The sequence below is a fragment of the Gorilla gorilla genome, chromosome 2 (genome assembly GCF_029281585.2).
Source record: "Gorilla gorilla gorilla isolate KB3781 chromosome 2, NHGRI_mGorGor1-v2.1_pri, whole genome shotgun sequence".
NCBI classification, from domain to species: Eukaryota; Metazoa; Chordata; class Mammalia; order Primates; family Hominidae; genus Gorilla; species Gorilla gorilla.
The window spans coordinates 17,107,080-17,131,592 of record NC_086017.1 but is presented as its reverse complement, the minus strand read 5'-3'; the positions used below and the strand labels follow the sequence as shown (position 1 = coordinate 17,131,592).

The window sequence follows — 24,513 nt, the reverse complement described above, 5'->3', positions numbered from 1 at the left end:
TAAGGTCTGTGGTATGCTCATATAAAAATTGGGAAGAGGTTGGTGGGAATTCTAGGGGATGGTATTCACTATAGACACATCACCCCGTTCGTTTTTATATTCACTTCACCAGACTTTTTCCAATCACTCAGACGCAATAAGTCTATGTAAAAAATCACCAATGATGTAGAGACATTGTCAAATTGAATGGTCAATTCTCAGTACTTCTGCCTAACTTCGCAGCAGTACATTGATGAAGCTGATGAAATCGCTCCACTCTAAAAACAGTTACGTTACCTGGTTTCCAATAAATTATACTCATATTATTTTTGTTCTTCCTCACTGGCCAGTCTGGCCTCTCTTTTCTTATCCTCGTGATGACAGAATATTCTAGCAAGTGTCCTTTGGTCCCCTATTTTCTGTATTACTTAAAATACCATCTATATTTCAATGGCTGCACAAAATTGAATTTTGTTTCCAGATGTCTCCCATAAACTCCAGGCTTATGTATCCGGTTGCTTACTTAATTGCCTACCTTCAGATATTGAGATACTTGGATAGATACTTGGATGTCTAATAAGTATCTCAAACTTAACACCTCCAAAATTGGCCTTGCTGTTTGTTCCCTTAAAACCTGCTCTAATGATAGTATTCTCCATCTCAGCTGATCATAATTCCATCTCTCTAGTTATGCAAGTAAAAAGCCTTGCAGTCATTCTTATATATTTTTTCCTGTTGTAAATCCCTATTGACTTTAGCTTCAAAATATATTTTAAATCCAGACGTATCCCATTATCTTCAGCATTACCACCCTGGTTCACCCTACTGTCATCTCTCATTTGTTTTTTGTTGTGGTTGTTGTGGTTTCTTTGTTTTGGGGGGAATAACCTCATTACCAGTCTCCTAGATATTATCCTTCCTACCCTATATTCTATATTCAGCCTAATAGCCAATATGATCCTTTAAGTACATAAGACAGATCAGGTTATTCCTGTGCTCAAACCCTACAATGTTCTCTTACTTTACTCGTAATCAATAGCAAAGTCCATGCAATCACCTGCATGGTCCCATGAGAGCTGATCCTCCTATTATACCCTGACTTCATCTCCCTCTTCCTCACTCTGCTCCAGCTCATCAGTTTCTGTGCTATTTCTCACCCATGCCCAGTGTGCTCCTTCATTAGGACCCTGGCAGTGTTTTCTATGCCCAGTACACTCTTTCCCTGATAGATACTTGGATAATTTCTTTATTTATTCAAATCACTTATCAAAAGACATCTTGATGGGAGTATCTTGACCACTCCATTTAAAATTGCAACACCCCTGACCACTGATGATTTCCCTTTTCCTGCTCTATTTTTTCTTACTTTATAGCACTTGTCAGGTGTGATGTTAGCAAAATGGCAGAGTAGGCAGCTCCAAGCTCCTGTCCCTCCACAGAAATATTGAAAAACAAGTAGAAACTGTCAAAACCAATTTTTTCAGAATGCTGAAAAGTCAAAGGTTTACAGCAACCAAGTGAACATTAAATCAAGAAAAAGACAAATAGGATGGGAAAGCTTTGTGACATTTTTACTTGTCTTTGTCCCACCTCTTACCAGGCTTAGCAGTGGCCCTGAGAACAGAGGTCAATGTGCCTATTGTGGGATCCTCATATAGGGTTCCAGAGGGAATAAAGACGAATTTATTCACAAATTATTGTATTTGTCTGTTCTAATTTGTCTGGGGGCTACCTGAAGGATGGACAAAGTTTATTTGTTTCTTTTTCACCTAACTCAGAACTTCTCAGGGTGGAGAATAGGGAGGCATTGCTAGAAAACACTGTGAGGTGAATGAAAAACCCACAGCCACCTGGGGCAAAGGATTAAAGTTGAGGCATGCAATATACAGCATTAAGCCTAGGAGAAAAAGCTGGAGAGAGTTCTTTTGAACAATGAGGGCATTGAAAAGTACCTATGTAAAATAGAGAATTTAGAAACCCACGTGCATGTCCAGGGCAGGGTGTACACTCAGAAAAGACCTGAGAAGACCTTAAGCTTTCACTGGTGACTGACCTAGGTCAGTGCAAGCAGGAAGTGAAAGATAAGGCACACTTATGAGGGGCCTAACTAAGGGTTGACAGAATGTCCCAGCACAGGACCAATCGGCAAAGACTGGGAGTGTTTTTGTTTTGTTTTGTTTTTGTTGTTGTTTTGTTTTCTTTCTAATAGTCCTGACATTTAGAGAAATCTCTGACAAGACACTGGCTGAATATAAGGTTAAAAAAAAAACAGATTTCAGTAATCACACATGACAAAGAATACAATCTTTGCAGAAATAGTATGGAAAAGTCACTAAACAAACTTGATTGTAGCCTTCAACAATCAAGAACATTATACTAAGGGGAAAGTGGAAAATCCTATTTCTAGAGCTACTACATCATAAGATTCCAATGCCAAGGATTTGACAACAGAAATTTTAAAAAATAAAAATAAATAGGAAGATATGGCTTATTCAAAGGGAGGAAAAATGGACAGAAACTGTCTATTAAGAAGCCCAGACATTGGACTTACTAAACAAAGAATTTAAATCAATTATCTTAAATATCTCAAAGAGCTACAGGAAACCATGGACAAAGAACTAAGGGAAAATAGGAAAAAAATATATGACCAAAATAAAAAGTATCAATAAAGAGTAGAAATTACAGCTTTTACCACCCCTATTATTGTATATACTTTACTTATTTATTGTGCCTATTGATTATCATCTGTCTACTTCTGCTAGAGTGTAAATTCATAAGTTAGCGAAGATCTCTGTTTTGTGGTCACCAGCAATTGGCCATAGTCAGTGTCTGACAAACAGTAGACAGTTAACACCTGAAAACTGGATGAATGTTATCTTCCATGTCCAACAGCCCATTACTTATAACTTTGCAATATATAGAGATGCTAATGATGATGTGATGACAGTGAAATCAATTTTTAGTGGGGAGGGAGAAACACGAGGGATGGAATATTACAATGTGGATACGATAACTTAGGGAGAAAGTTGCTGCTGACATAGTTAGACAAATCATTTTATAATCCTGAGCACACATTATACACATAAGCAGTTCTCAATTGGGCAAGGGTCACATGAAATTCAAGATTTTAAGCTTTGAGGTATTAAATGATTTTAAAGGAAAAATCTACCCAGTGTCAGATGTGCTTATTCAATGAAACCCTCCAGTAATATAACTGATGTCTAATTTCCTAGACCTGAGAAATGTTTTATCAAGACACTGGCGTTCTGCTTTTTTCTTTAGAATTAAAATTCAGGATATCAATATTTATACATTTCTAATTTCAACACAAAGGGTATTTGTTTAAAATATTAAATCTCTCTCTCTCTCTCTCTCTCTCTCTCTCCATTTTACAACTTTGCTGCCACTCACGAACCACAAGCTGTACTGACTTCATGATTGTAAGAGCATTCGTTAGTTTCTATTTTCCCTTAGGGACAATTCTTGCATGGATATTTTCACAAAGTTCATAATTTCTATAAAAAAGGCATGTGAAATAGCTTCACCTTATAATAGAAATTTACCAAAATATTATTTCCTGTGGTGATAAATATACGGATATATATTAATAGCAAAGGTAACAATCTGTCTTGAAGCTATCTGAACTTTCACTCTACAGTAATGACTTATACTCCTTATTTTTAAAAAATCATCATTTTGTAAAGCCCATTTATTCAACAGATATTTTGTAAGAGTCCATTAATTTACAGGTAATATTCAAGTGCTGGGTATACAGAGGTGAATAAGAAAGGTATTTTATTAAGAATACCTTAGGTTGCATATAACAAAATATCTAGCCTAAAAGGGGCTTAAAGATAACAGTAATTTTTCTAACATAAGAACAAACACTAATGTAGATAATTCCAGGATTGGTTTGACAGCTTAAGTAAGGCCATCATGAGCCTAGGCTTTTTGCTTTTTCTATCTGTCTTTTCTGCCTTCCTCCGGTATTAATATTTCCTTTCTGTGAAGATGGCTATAGCAGCTCCAGGTATCCTGTCCTCACATGATAACATTAAAAACAGGAGGAGAGGCTGGGCGCAGTGGGTCATGCCTGTAATCCCAGCACTTCGGGGGGCTGAGGAGGGCGGATTGCCTGAGGTCAGGAGTTTGAGACCAGCCTGACCAACATGGTGAAACCCCATCTCTACTAAAAATACAAAAACTAGCTGGGCGTGGTGGCAGGCACCTGTAATCCCAGCTGCTTGGGAGGCTGAGGTAGAAGAATTGTTTGAACCCAGGAGATGGAGGTTGCAGTGAGCCGAGATCACATCACGGCACTCCAGCCTGGGTGACAGAGTGAGACAAAAAAAAAAAAAAGAAAAGAAGAAAAAAAAGGAGGAGAAGGCAGGAGTTTCCCATGTGAGAAGGGTCACTGCATACCCTGGTTTGGCTGGGACAATCACAGTTTATGGCCCTTTTACTTCTAAGGTGTTCTGGTTTGGATAAAATGTTATACAGTTGCCCTATTAACATGACTTTTTTTTCTAAGGTAGGGAAAAATCTCTATGAAGTTCCCTCAGATAATGTCATCATGCATCCCAATGGTCAGGATTAAGTCACTTGTTCATCCTCTAACTGCAGGGAAGGTTGGGTAAGTCAGCATTTGGCATTTTAAACCAACATATTGGGAGAAGTTTTCTGCTTATCAAAAAGGCCAAGAGAATGTCAAGAACATCAGTCACAAGTGACAAATCCACAGTCTCCTTGAGGTAACTGGAATTTCACCAAGCTACAGTCTGCAGGAATAAATGGAATAATATCACTCGACCCTACCAAGCCCCAGGGACACTTTCCCACATGGCTCTTGCAGTATGTCCCCAAAGGGTGTCCACCTACTTCTCTCATATGAGTCTACTGATTGCCTCCCTTCCTTTTGAGGAACTGCTCTCTTCTTCTGGGATCCTCTGTCCACAGTAGCACTGTCAAGACACTGCCAAGTAGCATGTTTTCTACTGACCCTGGAAGACCCTCCTTTGCACTGCTGCCAAGACACCGCATGTGGTGTCAGAGCTGTTCAGACATCTGTGGCAAAGTAAGGGACAGGGCATCTCTCATCATTTACTGCCCTCTGTTAAAAAGTTCCAAAGCACTGCTCCTAGTGTCCTAAATGCTACCAAAGATTTCAGTTAAACAGAGCTTGCGGGAGACAGGACTTAGATTCATCAATATTCAGCTCTCCTTTATTTTCATAAACAAGCTCCTTGAAAGGAAAATTTGCTATGACTTTGTTATTGGTTAATGATAGAGGAGGAGAAATCATGGACATTTCTTACAGGTAAAAGCATTTGTGAGTAGTGTATGTGAATCTACCACTCTCTTTCCAAAGCTGTACAGTGGTGAAAGAAGAATGTGTTGAGGCTGGGTGCGGTGGCTTATGCCTGTAATCCTAACACTTTGGGAGGCTGAGGCTGGCGGATGACTTGAGGTCAGGAATTCAAGAACAGCCTGGCCAACATGGTGAAACCCTGTCTCTACTAAAAATACAAAAATTAGCCGGGTGTGGTAGCACATGCCTGCAGTCCCAGCTACTCAGGGAGGCTGAGGCAGGAGAATCACTTAAACCCGGGAGGCAGAGGTTGCAGTAAGCCAAGACCACACCACTGCATTCCAGCTTGGGTGACAAAGCGAGACTCCATCTCAAAAAAAAAAAAAAAAAATGTATTGAAACACAAGCGCCATAAGATTGAGACGGCCCAGATTGCGGAACAATACAGGGAGGATAAATGCCCTGGGAAGTCTCCTAGAACCACAGAAGACTTTACATGGGTGAGAAATATTCATGCATTCCATTAGTCCATTGAGAGTCTATCTGTTGCCACTATTTAGCTTAGCCTATCAGACTGAGATCCTTTCTTATGTATGGTCTGTCTGCCTGTTCACTGTGGGATTTCACCTATGAGTCCAGTGGATGCTGGCCTTGGAAGAGGGAAGTTTGTCTTTTCCTTTTGACAATGAAAACTTATTTATTGGATCTGGCTCATTTTATCATTCTTCCTGTAGAAGAAGTTATCTCTCAAAACTCTTCTCAATTCTCAATTAGATTTATGGAGAATGACCGCATAGTTCATCTACATTTCCCAGGTATATTTGAATCTATCTTTTTTAAAAAGATTTTTCTCTTTACTATTTTATTCTTGACCTCTAGAACTTGTTCATAAAGGATATATATATCATTTTGATCCTACTTAATAACCTTGATATATACAAAGAATAACTAATTATATGTGACAGATGCTTCAAAGTGGAATAGACACAGCACACCTGAGGGGATGAGATGTGGAACAAGGCTGATGTGATGAGGAAAGGAAAGTATGGAAGGGTAGATGAGACTTATAATGGGGCTCAGAGAATGCAGAGATCTCATGAGAGAGGGATAAGGGAAGGGAGAAAAAAGAGAGAGTGGCAATGATGTAGGCTAAATGGCACTTGGATAGGGTATAACTCAGAAACCATAAAAAGTGGAACAAAAGGCCCTGAAGAAGCTTTCAACCATATTTTCAAGTAGTTTGGGCTCAACTATATTTTTTCAAGTAGTCTGGGTTGCAAGTGACAGAAACCCACTCTGCCACAAATAGCAGGAGTACAGGTTTATCATGCAGTATCTCATTGCTCTCTTATCAAACAAGGTGATAGGGCCAAAAGACATACGCATTGCTTAGAAGCAGCATTGTGGTTCAAGGCAATATTTTCTTTCTCGTTTTTTCCCCCATTCACCTAGAAAAACCCTGTGACACAGGTAGACCATTGCAGGTAATCAAGAGAAGCTAAAGTAGGGCATATCTAAATTGGAGCCAGAAATATTTTAGTTCAGATCTTCACAGCTTTGATCTTTCCAGTTTTAGGAAAAATAAAGAATTCATTCAAATCATAAGTAAAAATCACTATTATTTTTAAAAAGTTAGCTCTTTAATGCTGGGTCCAGAGTATGTTTTGTCTATTCCTACATACATTGCAGATTTAACTCATGAACCGAGCTGTTCTACAGTCCCATTTGAAAATCATCACCAATTGAGAGTCATTATAGTTAGTTTTGAAAATCTACCCTTCATTATACTAGCTTCCTAATGTTAATGAGTATGGAAGAGATGAAATTATGCTGGTCCATGACCCTTGTTGGCCATAATTAGAGGATGCCTAGGACAGCCTCCTTTCAGAGAAGCAGAGCACTTTGGAGGACGAAGAGGTGAAGGCAACGTAGGCCATTAGCACTCTGCAGATTCCTTGGAGGCTGCAGAGGATTGTTAAGAGTCTAGTTAATGGGGCAACACATGAGTGAGGAAATGCCAGGGATTCCTTGGCTCACCAGACAATGCAGACACACTAAAAATTCCAGAAGTGTTTTGGCTCAGGAGCTGGAGGAGTGCTGCCAAGTTCTAGAGACATTCCCCAGATTTCCCATAAACACTGGGCAGGCAGCGGGACCGCAGCCACCCCTCCAGGAAACTGGCTCCTTTCATCATTAAATCGAAAGGGGGGAAATGACACCCTTGGCTAAGAAACACTGAAGTTCCCTTTTTCCATAAATGGAGAATAAGTACAGATAGAAGAGAAAGGCCACTTTCAAAGAGGCAATAAATCTGCCAGCATTTTGGCCTAACACAATTTCTGCTTATTTTGAATGCATATTCAGAAAAATGCCAGCCAAAAATCCAGATGTTTGCTGAACATAGTCATGATATGGATCTAAAGGGAAAAAAAGGTAGATTACTGATCGGCTTTTCCCTTCCATCTGAGGGTATAGCATTATACAACGCAAAGATATAGGAATGTAGCAGTATCATGAATATTTGAAAAATATTCTAGCCCAGCATAATTCAATATGAAACATCTGCAAAACAGGAAAAAGATAAAAGGAAACAAACAAGAAAACAAGCAAATGACTGTAGGGAAGGATAGGAAAACTTACTTGCCCACATAGGCTCTGCTCCATTTATAGTTTTATTTTAGATTATTTCATAGTTTTGTTCAGAAGCTTTGGCATAACTGAATGTATTTCTTCTTTTTTAACTTTCATAGAAGTGACACTGTAAATGCATAGACGCTATCTTAATGTTCTGTCTGCTACGAAAGTGAACAAAACTTGATTGTTCTTTTTAAGAAATGCACCTAGCAATATGGCTTCCATCTACCACAGCATTTTTGTACATGGCCACAAAAAATCTTCACTCTTCTCTGGGTGAGATTAGAAAATTTCATATGAACTCTTGCTATTCCATCACATTCTAATATTGTTTTTAAAACAGTCCTCTCCAATTTCATTCTTTGGAATCTTAATTTTTACTTTGCTAGTTCATGATGCTGTTCTTTGTCTGATTTTGTAAATTTGTATATTTCTATATCTACATGAAAATAGTATTTTACCTCAATAATTTATTAAACCTTTGAGATAACCCCGTAAGTTCCCTAAAATATCAGGCATCAGGAGTTAATGGCCATGGAATATGTGCATTGTGTCTACATGGCATCTACAGCCTAGGAAGAGAGGACCTCAGTTGAAACCCTGAAAGTTCTTCCTTTTCCTTGAATCTCACCCAACTCTTGCCCTTCACCCCTCCTTACAGTCACCTGAGTGAACTTCTAATCCTTCCAATGCCACCACAATCACATATCACACATGCAGATGCTCTTCAGATTTTCAGCATAAAGTAACAAACTCCTTAGTATAGTTTTCAAGACCCTTTGCAATGCAACTTCTGGCCCACTTTCAAACTGATTTTGTGCCATGTCCTTATATGATCTGCGATTCCTCCATCCCTCCAGACACATAATCACTTAAAAATGTGTTTGAGCACCTACAACTTTCAGCAAAGAACCATGTGCTGGGGGTACGATGGTGCATAATAGAGATATTTCTAGACAGAGACAAGTAAAGAGGTAGTTCCAACAGTAGAAGATGTGTGGGATGCCATAGAAGGAATGGAAGGGGTTTCTAACCCAGACTTGGTTGGGGTGAGATGGCCACAGATGGCTCCCATGAAAAATTAACATCTAAGATGAGACCCCCAAAATAAATAGAAGTCAATCAACCAAACAGTGTAGCAATGATTAGCACTCTAGAAGAGGAAAGGGTCTCCCCAGTGTCTTGTAAATAGGAACATTCTTAAAGAACTGGAAGGATTTTAAGAAGGCAGGAGTGCAGGACAGTGCTGCAGAATGAATTATTTGTATTTTCCCTAATGTGTCCTGTTCCTTCATTTCCCTGTATCTCCGAGGGAACTTTCATCCCAGTTATCACTTCTCGCATTCAACGATATCTTCCCCAACCATATCACCACCACCCTAGGAAAGCCTCCATGGTAACTCTCTTTGTGCCCTCCATACTGTACTTACAATGTTTCCCATGTAGTCTTTGCTTGTTCTGACACCAGCACTCAGCTCTGCATGCTTTGAGGGTGAGAATTTTGAGTCCTCATCTTTTGTTTTCCTGACTCCTAGCACTGAGCAAGGCACACAATAGATACACAGTTTTTCCAGTGCAAGGAATGGAGGTTAAAATATTGTCCTTTATTCTTGCAACCCATCTGCAAATGCATTGGTCCGGGTTGTAAGATAGGCAATCTTTTCTGGATATGTACTGGGGAATGAAATTAATTCAAAGCCTCCCAGTGAAAACATGGGTGACTCACGGGATTTTTATCTCCTCCAGATAACAGAAAGGAAACAGTGACAGAACCACAACCTGATTTGTCTAAAAAGCCTACACAGAACATGCAGCCTTCTGAGGAGAATAATTAATTAGATTTGAGTGGAGAGAGAATAGAAAATGCAAATATTTGATCCCTTTTTGAGTGAGAGGATAGAGTTCTTTTTAATGCGCAAAGCGTGTTTTAGAGAATCTTTGGAGACATGGCCCATCAGAAAAGGAACACAAAGCAGGCTATCAGCAGAGGAGTTCCTTTTTCTTTACACAGTGTCTTCTTTTAGAAACAACTTTTCTTTCCAAATTAAAGAATAACATAACTTATAATCGGCAAATTTTGTCAGATTACAGGGTGGCAACAGACACTCTTTCCTACTTCTGCCTCTCAAAATATCTTTGCAGTAGCAAGGAAGGCAAAGAAAGAGGCATAAGTTTAGAAAGGCAAGAAAAGGAGAGAGTGAAAACAAAAGGAAACTTGGAAGGTGAGGGGATGCTGGTGCCTGAGAGAGGTGGTGTGCTGTATTACAGCCTCCCTGAGCTGGAAGGGACCTTCAGAGGTAAGGGGGGAAAGGGTTCTTATACTTCTTCTAATAAGGAAATAATGGATGCGTTACAAAGTGAAAGGATTCTCTTGGAAAACGTAGCTCACTTATACACACTTGGATGTGTATACTTTACTTATTAACGATAATGCTCTCCTCTCAGAAAGTTCCTATGGCATGAATGAAAAAGAAAGAATGTTTTTGCTAATCGTGATATTATGAAAATAATATGACCTCCTCAAAAGAGGAATCTCAACTAAAAGAACAGACCAGGTGTGTGGCCTCATTTGCATTTCATGGCTATACCCCACATGAGTTTGGTAAAAATGCCAAACCCCTAAAAAGTCACATGCTTGGCCATTCAGCATGGCACCAGAACTTCTCTCAGCAAACCTACTGCTGACGAAACCCATACCTTCCACCGTGGCTCGCTTGGGCTGAATGGTGATGGCCCCTTCTGCGATATCTTCATGCTGGTGCAGTGGGTTTATTTTGGATCCCCAGCTGTCTGATCCCACCCAAAGAAAATGGCCAACTTGGTCAGCTCTTTTGGCTGCTGCAAGGATCTGCCTGTGGAAAGAAATATGGAAAGTTATATTAATGATAAAGAACGTCAGCTGAATCCGTGTATATTGAAAGTCAGCAAAAGGAAAGGTACTATTCTTCCTCAAAAAGTAAATAATTGCAAAAAACTTGATAAAGAATTTATATCCCTAATATATAAAGATATTTTGTAAACCAGTAATGAAAAAGATAAAGCATCTTGAGAAACAAGAGCAAGTAATAGTAATTGTTAAAAGATAAAAAGGTAAATACAAATGTCCAGTAAAGGTAAAGACACATATTTACATATGTTAGAAAGGATGGAAGTGCAAATTAGACAAAGATACCAAATTCATTTCACATATTGGCCAAAATGTTTGTTTTGTTTTAAGAGTTTTGGCTTGGGGCTGGAGAAATGAGCACTCTCATTTACTGCTGATGGTATACATTATCTCTGAAAAGCAATATGATTATGAATTAAAGATGTTAATTATTTATTAAAATAAACAGAACTCCATGTTAAACATGAAAAATTTACAACTTGAGTATGATTGAAAGTATTATATATACATAATCAGGACAATGGGAGCAAATAAAAGAAAAAAGGGAACTAGTCATTAATGAAAAAGTTATTGCAATAGTATTTTTGGAAGAGGGGATTGATGAGATGTAACTGCATTGGTAGATCAGAAAAAGCTACAACTGAAGCCCCTTTGGTGGGTAAGACCACAGGATAAGTGGTTTGTTTGTCTCTTGGGACTTGGGAGTATCAGGCACCACAGAGCTACATGGCTAAATGCAGGAAGATTGGGTCAAAGATTGTGAATAAGGTGACAAAGGCCAGTTCTACTTTTTTTTCTTCCAGGCAGGAAATGACAGTTTTCTAAAGAAAAAAAAAAAAAAAGCAGCAGCATAGGAAATAGGTTTTGATATTGTAAACACCAAAATAGTAAAAGGTGGATAAGAGATGGTAACAAAAAAACACCAAAATAGTAAAAGGTGGATAAGAGGTGTTAAAAGTGCAGATGGGGATGGGAGGGAATGACTAAAAGTCAGTATAATAGAAATTGAAATGTTAAGACACTCTAGGAATTTTAAACTTCTGCTCACAAAACGCTGGGAACTAGGGGTTTGTCACCCCAGGTAGAAAATAATTTTTCTGTAAAAATCTGATACATATCAGAAAGTAGACTCTAGATATTGTTATAAAGAAGTTCTCTGATGGAATGGCCAATCTGATTCCCTGGGAACCCCATCATTCGTCATGCACTGCCCGTGGGCACAGAGCTTTTTACTGCCTTATTCATATGTGAATTGCCAGAAGACACTCATTATTGAGGAAAATCTCCATTGCCAAACAGAAAAATTAACAAGGAAAAGGAAATGTGTGAGGTGGAGCAGAGATAACATATGGGAAAAAAAAAATAATAAACACATTTAAATGAGAATGATCATATCTGTAATCAAGAACAAGATACGAAAAAATAACAAGAAACAGCTCTTATTAAAAATATGAAATGAAAATTAAATTAGCATAAAGTGCAGAAAATTCTCTAGAAAGCAAAACAACACAAAGTTGGAAAATAAATAAGAAATAAGGTTCTTTTTCCTCTTATCAATAATCAACCCAAGAAGACCTATATCCAGCTAACATTTAGAGAAAAAAGAACGTACAGAGAAAATAGAGTAAATCTTTAAATATTATTTTTAATAAATAAAAAATCAAAAAATTGAAAATACAAATTTTCAAGTTTAAAAACTTAGCCGCATAATGGGAGGAAAATCAAGCACGTCATGAAATATAAGACCTCTGTAAATAATGAGAATGTTCTAAAAGCTCTTCAGGAGAAAATGAGAAGACATGCAAAAAAAAAAAAAGAAATGATATTATTAACCTCTCAAGAGGCAAAAAAAAAAAAAAAAGGATGGATGATGGATGACGGAGCAATGGCTTCAATATTCTGACAAAAAGACTTTAAAATTTAATATTTAACACACAAAGAATCTCAATACAAATAGAACTTGCATATTTGTTCAGTAGCTGTATTAGATTTTTCCTTCCGCAATTAGAACCCTAAGTTCCCTATAAGTTAAGAGTTCTGCAACTCATTAGTCACAATAGCTATTTGTTGTAAATCACTTCTTTACCAGGTATGATGCATTGATTAATAAAAATAAATATGAGGCCGCACATTACCACCCTAACTACTAATTAAGGGTAGAGGCAGAATGAGAACATTTTTTAGATATAAAACACATGAAAAAGTTTTCCCTTAATTTACTCTTTAAAAAAAAAAAAGAAGCTACAGGATATGCTCCAGCAAAATGAGGAAATAAATCAAGAATAAAATTCAGTTAGGGTCCAGAAAAAAGGAAGTGGTAAAACAAAGAGAGAGTGAGAGGAAGAAACTCTTCAAATGATAATAACTGATCCAGATTAAAACAGAATAATGGAAATTTCAGGAAGAAATATTCAGGAAAAATAAGGCAACTCAGATAATCTTATATATGAACATATGGAGAAAAGCGAAAGGCCTATAACAACAATAGAAAAAATATTAAAGATAACAATGAAAGTATGAAGACTGTCATATTAACTCCAAAACACAAAATGTTTTCCAAAAAAATAACTACCATAGAAAAAATACTTGATGCTGTAGTGCATCATATTTATATAATCACAATAATGTAAATACTGATTTTTGTCAAATTAAAACCTGATAGAATATTATGACTATAGAGATAGCAATAAGTTCTGTTTAACATAAGAATTAGATAATATTTAAAATTCATAATTTAAAAATTGTAACATGTACACATTATGCAGATAAAACCAGAAGAAACAGTTTAAAGAGTTAAAGTAACTGCCAAAAGAGAACAGAACCAGGAAGCATGGTGAGATGGAACAGGAGACTAATGTTTTGCATCAAAAGCACTTTAGTCATATTTTAGTTTTTTTATGTATTTATTATTTTCATAAAAATAGAACAATCAGCCGGGCACGGTGGCTCACGCCTGTAATCCCAGTACTTTGGGAGGCTGAGGCAGGTGGATCACAAGGTCAGGAGATCAAGACCATCCTGGCTAATGTGGTGAAAACCCATCTCTACTAAAAATACAAAAAATTAGCTGGCCATGGTGGCGGACACCTGTAGTCCCAGCTACTCGGGAGGCTGAGGCAGGAGAATGGCATGAACCCGGGAGGTGGAGCTTGCAGTGAGCTGAGATCACGCCACTGCACTCCAGCCTGGGCAACAGAGTAAGATTCTGTCTCAAAAAAAAAAAAAGAACAATCAAATGTTAATACTTCTGGCCTAGAGATACCACTTTGATAATGTATCCAAAAATGATCAAAGATGCTATCAAAATGTCTGTTCATTACTGGAGTTAACCTAAGTACAGAGAAATGGGAAACTGGTTTTAAAAAAAAGACAATACATCCAAAGGATGAATTCTAGAGCAATTACAAATATACTTAGTTTGATTTCCACAAGGTATCAAACTAGATACTACACATTAAAAAAGAAAATTAAAATTAAATACATGATAAAAGATTATTTAATTTTCACAAAATAAAAGCTGGCCAAAAATTGCCTGTATATGTGTATATATGCATAGTTAAAAGCATAGAATCATATCAAGGCACCAAAAATATAGAACGACATACCATTTTTATTAACACGTTTGGGAAGGTGCTGACGAAGTTTGAAGAGAAAGGTAGGGATAAGCCAAGTAAAACAGGAAAAGAAAGTAAAAACTGATACAAACACAAAAGTATGTTCAGTTTAGTATATTTAAGTAAAATTTGGAGGTTATAAGAATATAATTAAAGCATTTAAAAGTACTTGTGATACGAAATGATTAATCTATAATGTGAATTGTAAAAGATGACAAATTCTATGTGATCTTTATTCTGTTGAGGAAAATTTGTGTATGTATAAAAATACTTATTGCAAAAATTAAACCAGAATTGTATTAGCAGTTATCTCTGAGTGCTGGAATTGCAGGTTGTATAGAAGATTATTTAAAATTATTGTTTGTGATTATTCTCCTTAACCCTTAATTTTTCTAGCAAACTGGAGGCAAAGTAAAATGTAAGGGTTCCTTTTATTGAAAAAAAACAATAAAAAAGTCTTTATTTTCCAGTGGATTTACAATGAGCATGTGTTCCTTTTATAATCAGAATAAATTATTTTGGAAAAAGAATCCACGCTTGTCTAAAATCCAAATCATCAATACCCATGACTGATTTAGCACTTATCTTAGCTTTAAAATCTAGATATTAATGTCTTCTCACTGCTAGCCTCTGACAAAGTATTTGAAGTTAATGTTCCAAGAAACCTCAAATTTTCCCATCTACAATGTAAATCTTCCGAAGAAAGAAGTAACGTAAACATTATGGGTTATCAGTACACTTCAGACACTGTGTTTAAGATCCTGTTTTAGAATAAATTTTTATATGCTGTTGGCTTTTAGTACTGTGCTCAAGAATAATTATTGTCATCACTATTATGAATGACAATACACAATAATGTTTAACACACAAACAAGTCCAATGCAAAAAGAATGGGTATAATTATTGAATATAATTATTGAATACAGTTTACGTCCAAATATGAAAAACTCACATTACTTGCAAGTCAACAGTATTATAACCAATTAGTTACCAGAACTAATTGCCATACATCTTTTATGTGCCTTGTGCAATCTATTTAAAAATAAACATGAGGCCATATCTTACCAAGGTATTACATATTTAGCAAAAGTGTAAAATGGGTGTTAGAAGGACTTATAAGATGAATAAGAAGGGTATTAGCAGATATTTTTTAAAGTACTGGAACAGAAAGAGTAATATTATGAAAACAAAATCTCATAGAAACCTAAAATATGAAGTGAGGAAAATAATGTTGTAAGATAATTTTGTAAGGAGAGAAATAATACATTTAAGGGATGATCAGAATCAGGATCAGTTCTCCGAAACTGGAGAAGGCAATGCTCGAAACAGACCTTGAAGAAGAGAAGTAAGTTAGACAGATAGATAACGAGAGAAAAAAACATCGTGAGCAAAGACCATGATGGAGAAGTAATCAGAACAAATCGGAGGATAAGAGTTATGCGTTTTGGATGGAGAACTGGATGAATGTAGATGAGGCCTAAACCGTAAAAATGAGACCATATATTAAATCACCAGGAAGTTCAGAAAAAAAAGAAGCTTATTGTTAAATTATTAAATATGAAGCATTAGGTTAGGAATTTCATTCACTTGTTCAACGCCATTTATTGAGCTACTATGTCCTGAGCCCTATAATAGTTATTGACAATACAAAAGCAAGTCGAAAGAGGCATCATTTCTGCCCTAATTTTATGAACTGGTGAAGAATACAGACATTAATTAAACAATCCAACAATAAAAATGACACCATTCACATAAACAATGAAACTGAGTGAGTATGAAGAATTTTCCAAAGTGACATTGATCAGAGAAATCTTCCCTGAGAGGACAGCACTAGAGATAGCATTGAGGTGACGAAGCAGGGAAGGAAACATGGGCCAGGGAGGGGGAAAGAATGCATGCAGAATTGGGAGGGAGATCATACCACAGCAGTGTGCCTACAGTAGCAAATCATGAGGGAATTTGGAATAGAATAAGACTAGAAAGATGAAACAGCCAGATCACCCGAAAAAGAACTCCAAAGGATGTTCATTTGATTGGTAGGAGACTTGAGGCCCAAAGAACCTGGAAGGCAGTGGGAGGAACTTGCCCAAGGTCAGACAGTGCTCATTATCTAAGAAGCAAGTAATCCTCATTTAAAAATTCAAAACTCTTTCCATTTAACAGCTCTGCCACCACGCCTGTGGTCAGAGCTTTATACCAGGAGATGGATGGATTCAGGAGCAGTGTCTAGGATACACAAAGCAGGGAGAGAGACAGGTTTGAGACGCTGGTGGTAAAGACATTGAAAAATCCAAGCAGGAACTTAAGGGCCCAGGCCATTAAACCTTTACCCTGAATAAAAGATTCAACTTCAAAGTCAATGATATATTATTTTGAACTATAAGATAGACAAAGATTTAAAACACACACAAACAGCTCTTTCACATCAATGGAAGTGTAAATTGGCATGACTTCTCTGGGAGACAATATGTATATATTTTTAAGAAGGGACATATTTTTGTCTTAGAAATTTTTTAATAGGAATTTATTTTATAAATATTTATAATATATATAAAAAGTATATTTGCATTTTATGTTTTTATCACATTATAAATTTATATATTGCATAACACATTGTAGATTAACATATTTTTCTATTTATATTTATACACAGATCTGTGCAAAAGGAAGTTAATTACAGTATTATTTATAACTTCAATAGTCTGTAATCCAAATTAAATGTCAATTAATAAGGGAGCAGTTCGATAAATTACAGTACCTATGTAAAATAAAATTCTGCCTGGCTATTGAAAAGACTGAGTAGAAGTATAGGTACTAATATTCAGTGATCTCCATGATAAAATGATAAAATGCTGAACAGGAATGCATACAATATGCTACCGTTTGTGTAAAAACAAGCAGCACATCCCTCTAGCACATATACAGAATATTTCCACAAGGATATACAAGAAACTTTTAATTAGCTATTGTACCTGGAGAGAACTTGTTAGCTATGCGACAAGATGGAGATTGTATGTTTATTTTAAATTTTGTAATCAGGTTTATTTACTGTTTATTCTAAAAATAAAGATTACAAAAATAAATATTCTAAGAATTCTAAAAATAAGGACTCCGGACCAAGTTGGTAGTGATCAGAAAAGAAAGCAAGAGACATTTACATTGTGGAAACATGTCAAAGCTTGTTTCTATGTGGCTTGGCCAACAATACAAGGAACCAGGAAAAAAGCAAAGTCAAGATTACAAGCAGATTTTTGAGTCCAAGAAGGATCAAGTTCTGAAAAGAAAAAAGAAAGTGGACTGGAGAATGTAGAGGTAGGACAAGTTTTTGATTTGAACATATTGAAGTTAAAGCACTAGCAATAAAACCAGAATTTTAAGACATTTTTCTTTTACATTAAGAGAACCATTCTTTGGATAAAAATCTGTTATTAATATATTTGGAAAAATTTTTAAATAAAAGCACCTTTAAAAGATCTAGAGTTTTTTTTCTGTTTTTACAAATAATTGAATACATTTATTTTGCTAACAGAGGGAAAACATGTGACCATAACATGCTACGACTGTATGTGTTGGGTAGAGGCAAGCACAGACTTCGCCGCTGTATGATTACAGCTTTGATCTTATGCTATCTTTTCCTGTCTCAGCCAGCAGCCTAATCTTTCTCTCTCCTAAAATTGCAACATGCATATTAACAATTGTCACCAGTTATTCTTACTTTATATCCTCATCGTTGGCAAAAATCACGACGGCCCTGGAGTTGGGGGTGTCCAGGAGCTGTTTGATAATTCTATCAAAGTCAATGGTCCTGTCTTTGCGTTCCTGGGGGATTCTCACGGACTGGGCAATGCAGAGTCCACCTGTTTAAGAGAAGAAAACATAGTGTCAATAATGTTTCCACAGAGATGTCAAAGGAGCCAAGGAAGGTAGATGAGGAGGAGATTCTGAATCCTGGATATGCAATACTTCCTTGATGCTGTTGCTAAGCGAGGACAGCATAAGACATCATGCTGAGTCCTGAGATGTTGTTCATACCTAATGCACTTTCCATGGTATTGCACGACATTCTCTTTATAGTACACTTACAAATATCTAATTATTCCCAGCAATACCAATGATATTACTTCAGAGGAGGCAGGTTTAGGTAGGAAGAAAAAGTGGCTGGGTTGAAGAAGGTTTTTAAAATGAATGCAATACCCCTTAATAACACTACAAAAAGTAAACCACAATAAAGAAACTTGAACAGGTAAAGCTCTGTGTATCTCTGTTACATTTGTGGCGTTTGCATTCCCAGAATTTTTTTCCCTTTATACCCATCTCTATTTTTAAAGATAAATTCCAGTGGAATAAGTGGAATAAAACTAAAACCAAGAACATCAACTATACTAAATCATAGCAACAAACACTTATTGACAACATACTATGTGCCCAAGCCATCATTAAGTGTTTTACAGATGTTATCTCATTTAGTCTTCTCAAAAATCTTATAAAGTATTTAGTATTGCTCATTTTATGTTAGGGAAAGGAAGGAATAGAGATATGTTAACTCCAAACTTGTCAGAGCCAGTATAATATTAATTGGCATTATGAATTTCAAGATGGAGAAACATGCATCAGTTTACTAAGCAATGTGTATACATCTTACTTCCCTGCTTCTTGCTTAGCAGCTGCTCCTGGATCTAGCATTTTATGAAACACACTTAAAAGCCAGCATCGATGAAAAGGGTAGAGGAAATATTTGTAGAAAAGTCCTAATGGCTGTCCAAGGGGCACAAGACCCAGGGGCAGAGACAGGTAAAAAACCTTACTCTAATGTGTAATGTGTTTAGGAGATATTTGTAATCAACAAGCTCACACCTAGAACATGGACAACTGGGTGGAAGCTTCTAGACTTCCACAAACATAGACAAATATAAAATCAAATACAAAATTAAGCCTTCATTACACTGGAATCCCAATTAGTGTTAGCTCACTCTAAGTGGCTCTCAACTTTCAGCATGCATGAAATCACCTGTGGTCCTTCTTTAAAATATAAACACCCAACAAAACTATCAATCATCTTGACCTAATTGACAACCCACACAACAGAAATGCATTTATTCTTTTCAAGCACAAATGCAATATTTATTAAGATAGACCATATTTTGAGCCACACAAATAACATTTTTAAAGCATAGAAATAATATAAAGTATTTTCTCAGTATAACAGAATCAAAGTAGAAATCAATGACAGAAAGATAAAAATATCTCCAAACACTTGGAAATTAAACAACACACTACCAAATAACCCATGCATCAAAGACAAGTGTCAAGGTAAATTTTAAAATATTTTGAGCTAAATATAAATGAAAGTACAATATATCAATATTTGTAAGTTACAGCTAAAGCAGTGTTTAGATGGAAACATAGCATTAAATGTTTATATTCAAAAAGAAGAAACATCTAAAATCAGCAACCTAAACATTCACTTTAAGAGAAAATAACTGAGTAAATACCAAAAAAAAGCAGAAAGCACATAATAAAAGGTAAAGCAAAAATCAATGAGTTTGAAAACAAATATAATAGAGAAAAACAATGAAATCAAAAGCTGCATGTTTAGCAAAGCATGATTGTGAAAACCTACAGATCCATTACTCAAGAGACTGAGGAGGGAGAGTCACTTAAGCCCAGGAGTTGGAGACCAGTCGGGGCAACATAGCAAGATCCCAGCTTTTTTTTTTTTTTTTAAAAAAAAGCTGCTTTTGAAAATATAAATAAAATTGATATATATGAAATGTAGACTGAGACAAAAAGGGAGAACTAACAAATGACCCTATTTAGGAATCAAAGAAGGGTAACCCTGATGATCTCATGGATATCAAAATATAATACGAGGATATTAGTAATAACTCTACATTAATAAGTTCAGCTATGTAAATGATATGAAAGAATTTCTTGAAAGATACAAAGTACCAAAACTGAATGCATAGTAATCTGAATAGTCTTATGTAAATTAAAAATGCCAAATTGGTCGTTTAAAAATCTTTCAGAAAATAAAGATTCAGGCTCAGATGGTTTAACTGATGAATTCTATCAGTGAATGAATACATAAAACATGATCTACACAATCTCTTCCAGAAAATGGAAGAAGAGAGAACATAACTCATTTTATGAGGTATTACCTAATACCTAAACCAGGAAAAGATATTACCAAACAAAAATAAAATATAGACAATATTACTTGGAACATACTTGCAAATATTCTTAAAAATATGTTAACAAAACAAATCCAGCAACAATTTTTGAAAAGATAATACATTAGGATTGAGTGGGTTTTATTCAAAGAACAAAAGGCTAATTTATTATTTGAAAAATCAATCATTATTATTTACATATTGTCAGACTAAAAAAGAAAAACCATGAGCACCTTAATACATGCCGAGAAAGTACTTAACAAAATTCTATATATATATATATATATTTATGATAACAATACTAAACTCTGTAAACTAGAATTAGAAGAGAATTTCCTTAGCCTAATAATAGGCATCTATAAAAAGCCTACAGCTAGCATCACATTTAATAGTAAGAGACCACAAGGCAAGGTTGCCCTATCCTGTTCAATACTGTACTATAAACCCTTGCCAAAATGAGGAGGGGAAAAGAAACAAACTATATACATGTTTCAAAGGAAAAAGTAAAATCAGTTCTATTTACATATGACAGAGAAATCCCCCCCCCCCCAAAAAAAAAGCTATCAAAAAATCTCCTAGAATAAGTGCCTTAAACAAGGTTGCAGGATATGAACTCAATAAACAATAGTCGATCATAGGAAGGAACTACTGAATTTTACATTGAAACACAACGCCATTTAATAGTATCACCGAAAAACCAGTCCTGCTTAGGCAACAAAATATGTACAAGGTCTGTGTGCTGAAAACTATAAAACATGGCTAAAATACATTTTTAAACGTGTAAGTAAATTCTTCCCAAATCTATCTATAGATTCAATGCTATCTAGAGCAAACTCTCAGTAAACATTTTATTTTATTTTATTTTTGTAGACCTCAACATCTAACTTAACATTTATATGGAAAGGTAAAGGAAATAGTCAAAACAATTCTGGAAAGTAAGAAAATTAGATATTCACACCACTTAAGTTTAAGACTTACTTTCAAGCTACAGGAATTAAGCAGTGTAATGTTGGTAAAAAGTATAGACAGTTGAATCAAGGGAAGAAAATAGAGGCTCAGAAGTATACCAACACAAATATAGTCAACTGATTGTTGGCTAACATGCAAAGGAACTCAAAGGAAAAAGAATAGTCTTTTCAACAAATGATGCCAAAATAATTGGATTTTCTTATGCAGAAATAATAAATCTTGCCTTATATAGAAATTAACTCTAAATGGATAATACACCCAAGTGTAAAATATAAAGCTAGAAAACTTTTAGAATAAAACAAAGGGAAAATCAATATGACCTTGGGTTTGGCAATGAGTTTTTGAATATAATATCCAAAGTACAATCTATAAAGAAAAACGTGATAAATTGGATTTTATGAAAATTCAAACCTTTTGTTCTGTGAAAGACAGCATTGAGAAAACGAAAGCACAAGCCAGACACTCGGTTAAAAGTATATGTTTGATTAAAGAATGTATCCAGTATATATAAATAACTCTTAAACTCAGCAATAAACACACAAACGATCAAACAGAAAAGATCTGAATTCACTTACAGAAGAGCTTGTGAAGCACATTTCTGATCCCGACTTCTAGAGATTCTTAGTCATTTTGCGTAAAGCCTGTGAATTTGTAATTGGAACAGGTTCCCAGGTGATGCTGATGCTGCTAGCTTAGGGCCCACGCTGCTCTAGGTGAAACTGCTGCAGGTGGTCAGATTTTGAGGCATATTCACCTGGGTGTCTCCATATTGGTTGTAGCCTACTCAGGTAGTAGAATTTGTTCAATGATATTCTAGCCAAACATTTTTTTTTTTTTTTTAGGGAGCTCTTAGGAAGGTGGCATAGAGAAAAGGAAGGAAAGGGTAAATTATTGTGCTCTGTTATAAAGCTCACAATGGTACAGAGAGCCAGCAACAGACATATCCCTGGGCAATGGCGACGACAGTCTCAATGCCATGATTCCTCCAAGTCTGGAAAGCATTATGGAGGATAGAGGGATGAAACCATCTGCAAACTGTCCTGGGACTCCTGGGGAGAAGAAATGGCTACTTTACCATCTTCTCAGCAACAGAAGGGGTATAATTTTGGATGGAAACCCAGCTTCTCATCAGGATTCAATTACAGCTGAGTGATTAAGCAAATTGGAGCAAACTCCATTTGGCAACATGTCTAGTAGAGGGGCAGTCTGCAAACATGGATTGAGGGCTCACCCGGTGTACACTAGGGGAACGGATGTGTGGAGTTTCATGATTGCAGAATTGAGACGCTCATCCCTTCTTACGGGGAATTGCCCGCAGGTGAGCAAAATTAAACACCTCAACAGAAGAGAGAGATTGGCTATTAACATGGTAATGGGGATAAACCTGTTCGTAAAGCTAAAATGTAAAAATGAAAGAAAATTGGAAAACAGAGAAAGAGAAATAAACATGCTGTTTTGATCATCAGTTCTTGGAAGGCTTGAATTGTACCTGCTGGAAAGACAATCCATCCCTTATTTGTCTCAGATCCATGAAAGAATGTGGCAGGTTTAAAATTTCACTTATATTGTAAGTAGATGACTTCAACATAAACATTCAAGCCATACCAAGTGTGTCACTGTGAGACAATAATGATGGTCCCATGTACCTACCAGCAAAAAATGGAATTGTTCATGGCACACAGACACACACATACCTGGTATTTGAATATCAGTTAGTTTATTTCTCAGTAATGGTGATAATTCAGCACACTACACTCTCCCTCTGACACACGGAAAATCTAATCAGAGTTTGATGCTGCCAGTTGGTATTGCAATTGCCAAATTAATTCACACTTCTGTGGGGAGCGAACAAGTAGGGAGAACTGGAAAGTCTCATCGTAAATGTGGCAATTGAAGAGCCATGACAGATAGGACAACTCCATTCATAGCACCTCAGCTTTCACTGAGAATATCCGCTGTCAAAGGCTTGAGAGAGTGATACATACAAGAGAGATACATACAAGCCACTGAAGTAACGAAAGGAATTTCAGAGTCCCAGAAATCAATCTGCTTCTTGATTTAGAGCTGAAAACTGGTCAGTTTTCTGTCTGCGCATGGTAGCTAGCAATCTTTAGCAACAAGAAGAATCTCAGGAATCACACCACAGATGCTTTCCAATAAAATACTTTTATCTCCCAAATGATTATGAATTATTTTTAATATAATAAGCAGAAACAACAGAAAACAATTTAAAGCCTGAAACGCAATCCCGAGAGAGCTGATACACCATACAGCTCTATTGATGATTCTATTATTTAGATATGCCAATTTTATTTAGCAAATATTTATTGAGACTATTATAAGAAAAGCTCTTTTTTTTTTTTTTTTTTGAGACCAAGTCTCGCTCTTGTCCCCCAGGCTGCAGTGCGATGGTGCAATCTCATCTCACTGCAACTTCCGCCTCCTGGGTTGAAGCAATTCTCCTGCCTTAGCCCCCCGAGCAACTGGGATTACAGGCACACACCACCACGCCCGGCTAATTTTTGTATTTTTAGTAGAGATGGGGTTTCACTATGTTGGCCAGGCTGGTCTAGAACTCCTGACCTCAGGTGATCCGCCCACCTCAGCCTCCCAAAAGTGCTGGGATTACAGGCGTGAGCCACCGCATCCAGCCTCAATGGTTTGTTTTTTTTGTTTTTTAAAAAAAAGAAATAATACATGTAAGCAGTAGAAGAAGCCTTAGAATACCCACATCCGATTCTCCATTACACATGGAGAAACTGAGATCCAAAGAGTTTAACAGAGATAATATTAATCATAGTTGAAGGACTGGGTCTCATGAGTTCTGTCTACATGTTGATGCTATTCTAAGTACTGCTTATCTATTAACACATTCAATGATTATAGCACCTCATGAGTCAGGAGAAAAACAGAGGCATTCTGAAGTTAAATAACTCACCCCAAATCACAACT

General features: G+C 36.3%; 1 protein-coding gene across 4 annotated transcripts in view; it reads right to left on the bottom strand.

Moving 5' to 3' along the window:
- GRM7 (glutamate metabotropic receptor 7) overlaps window positions 1-24,513 on the bottom strand; it is an 892,306-nt gene that overhangs the window by 424,512 nt on the left and 443,281 nt on the right. For all 4 annotated transcript variants that reach the window (XM_055383687.2, XM_004033530.5, XM_004033531.5 and 1 more), the window contains exons 3-4: window positions 18,138-18,279; window positions 10,619-10,773 (exon numbers count right to left, since the gene is read on the bottom strand). In XM_055383687.2, the coding sequence (XP_055239662.1) occupies window positions 10,619-10,773; window positions 18,138-18,279 (297 nt within the window). The remainder of the gene's footprint in view (window positions 1-10,618; window positions 10,774-18,137; window positions 18,280-24,513) is intronic.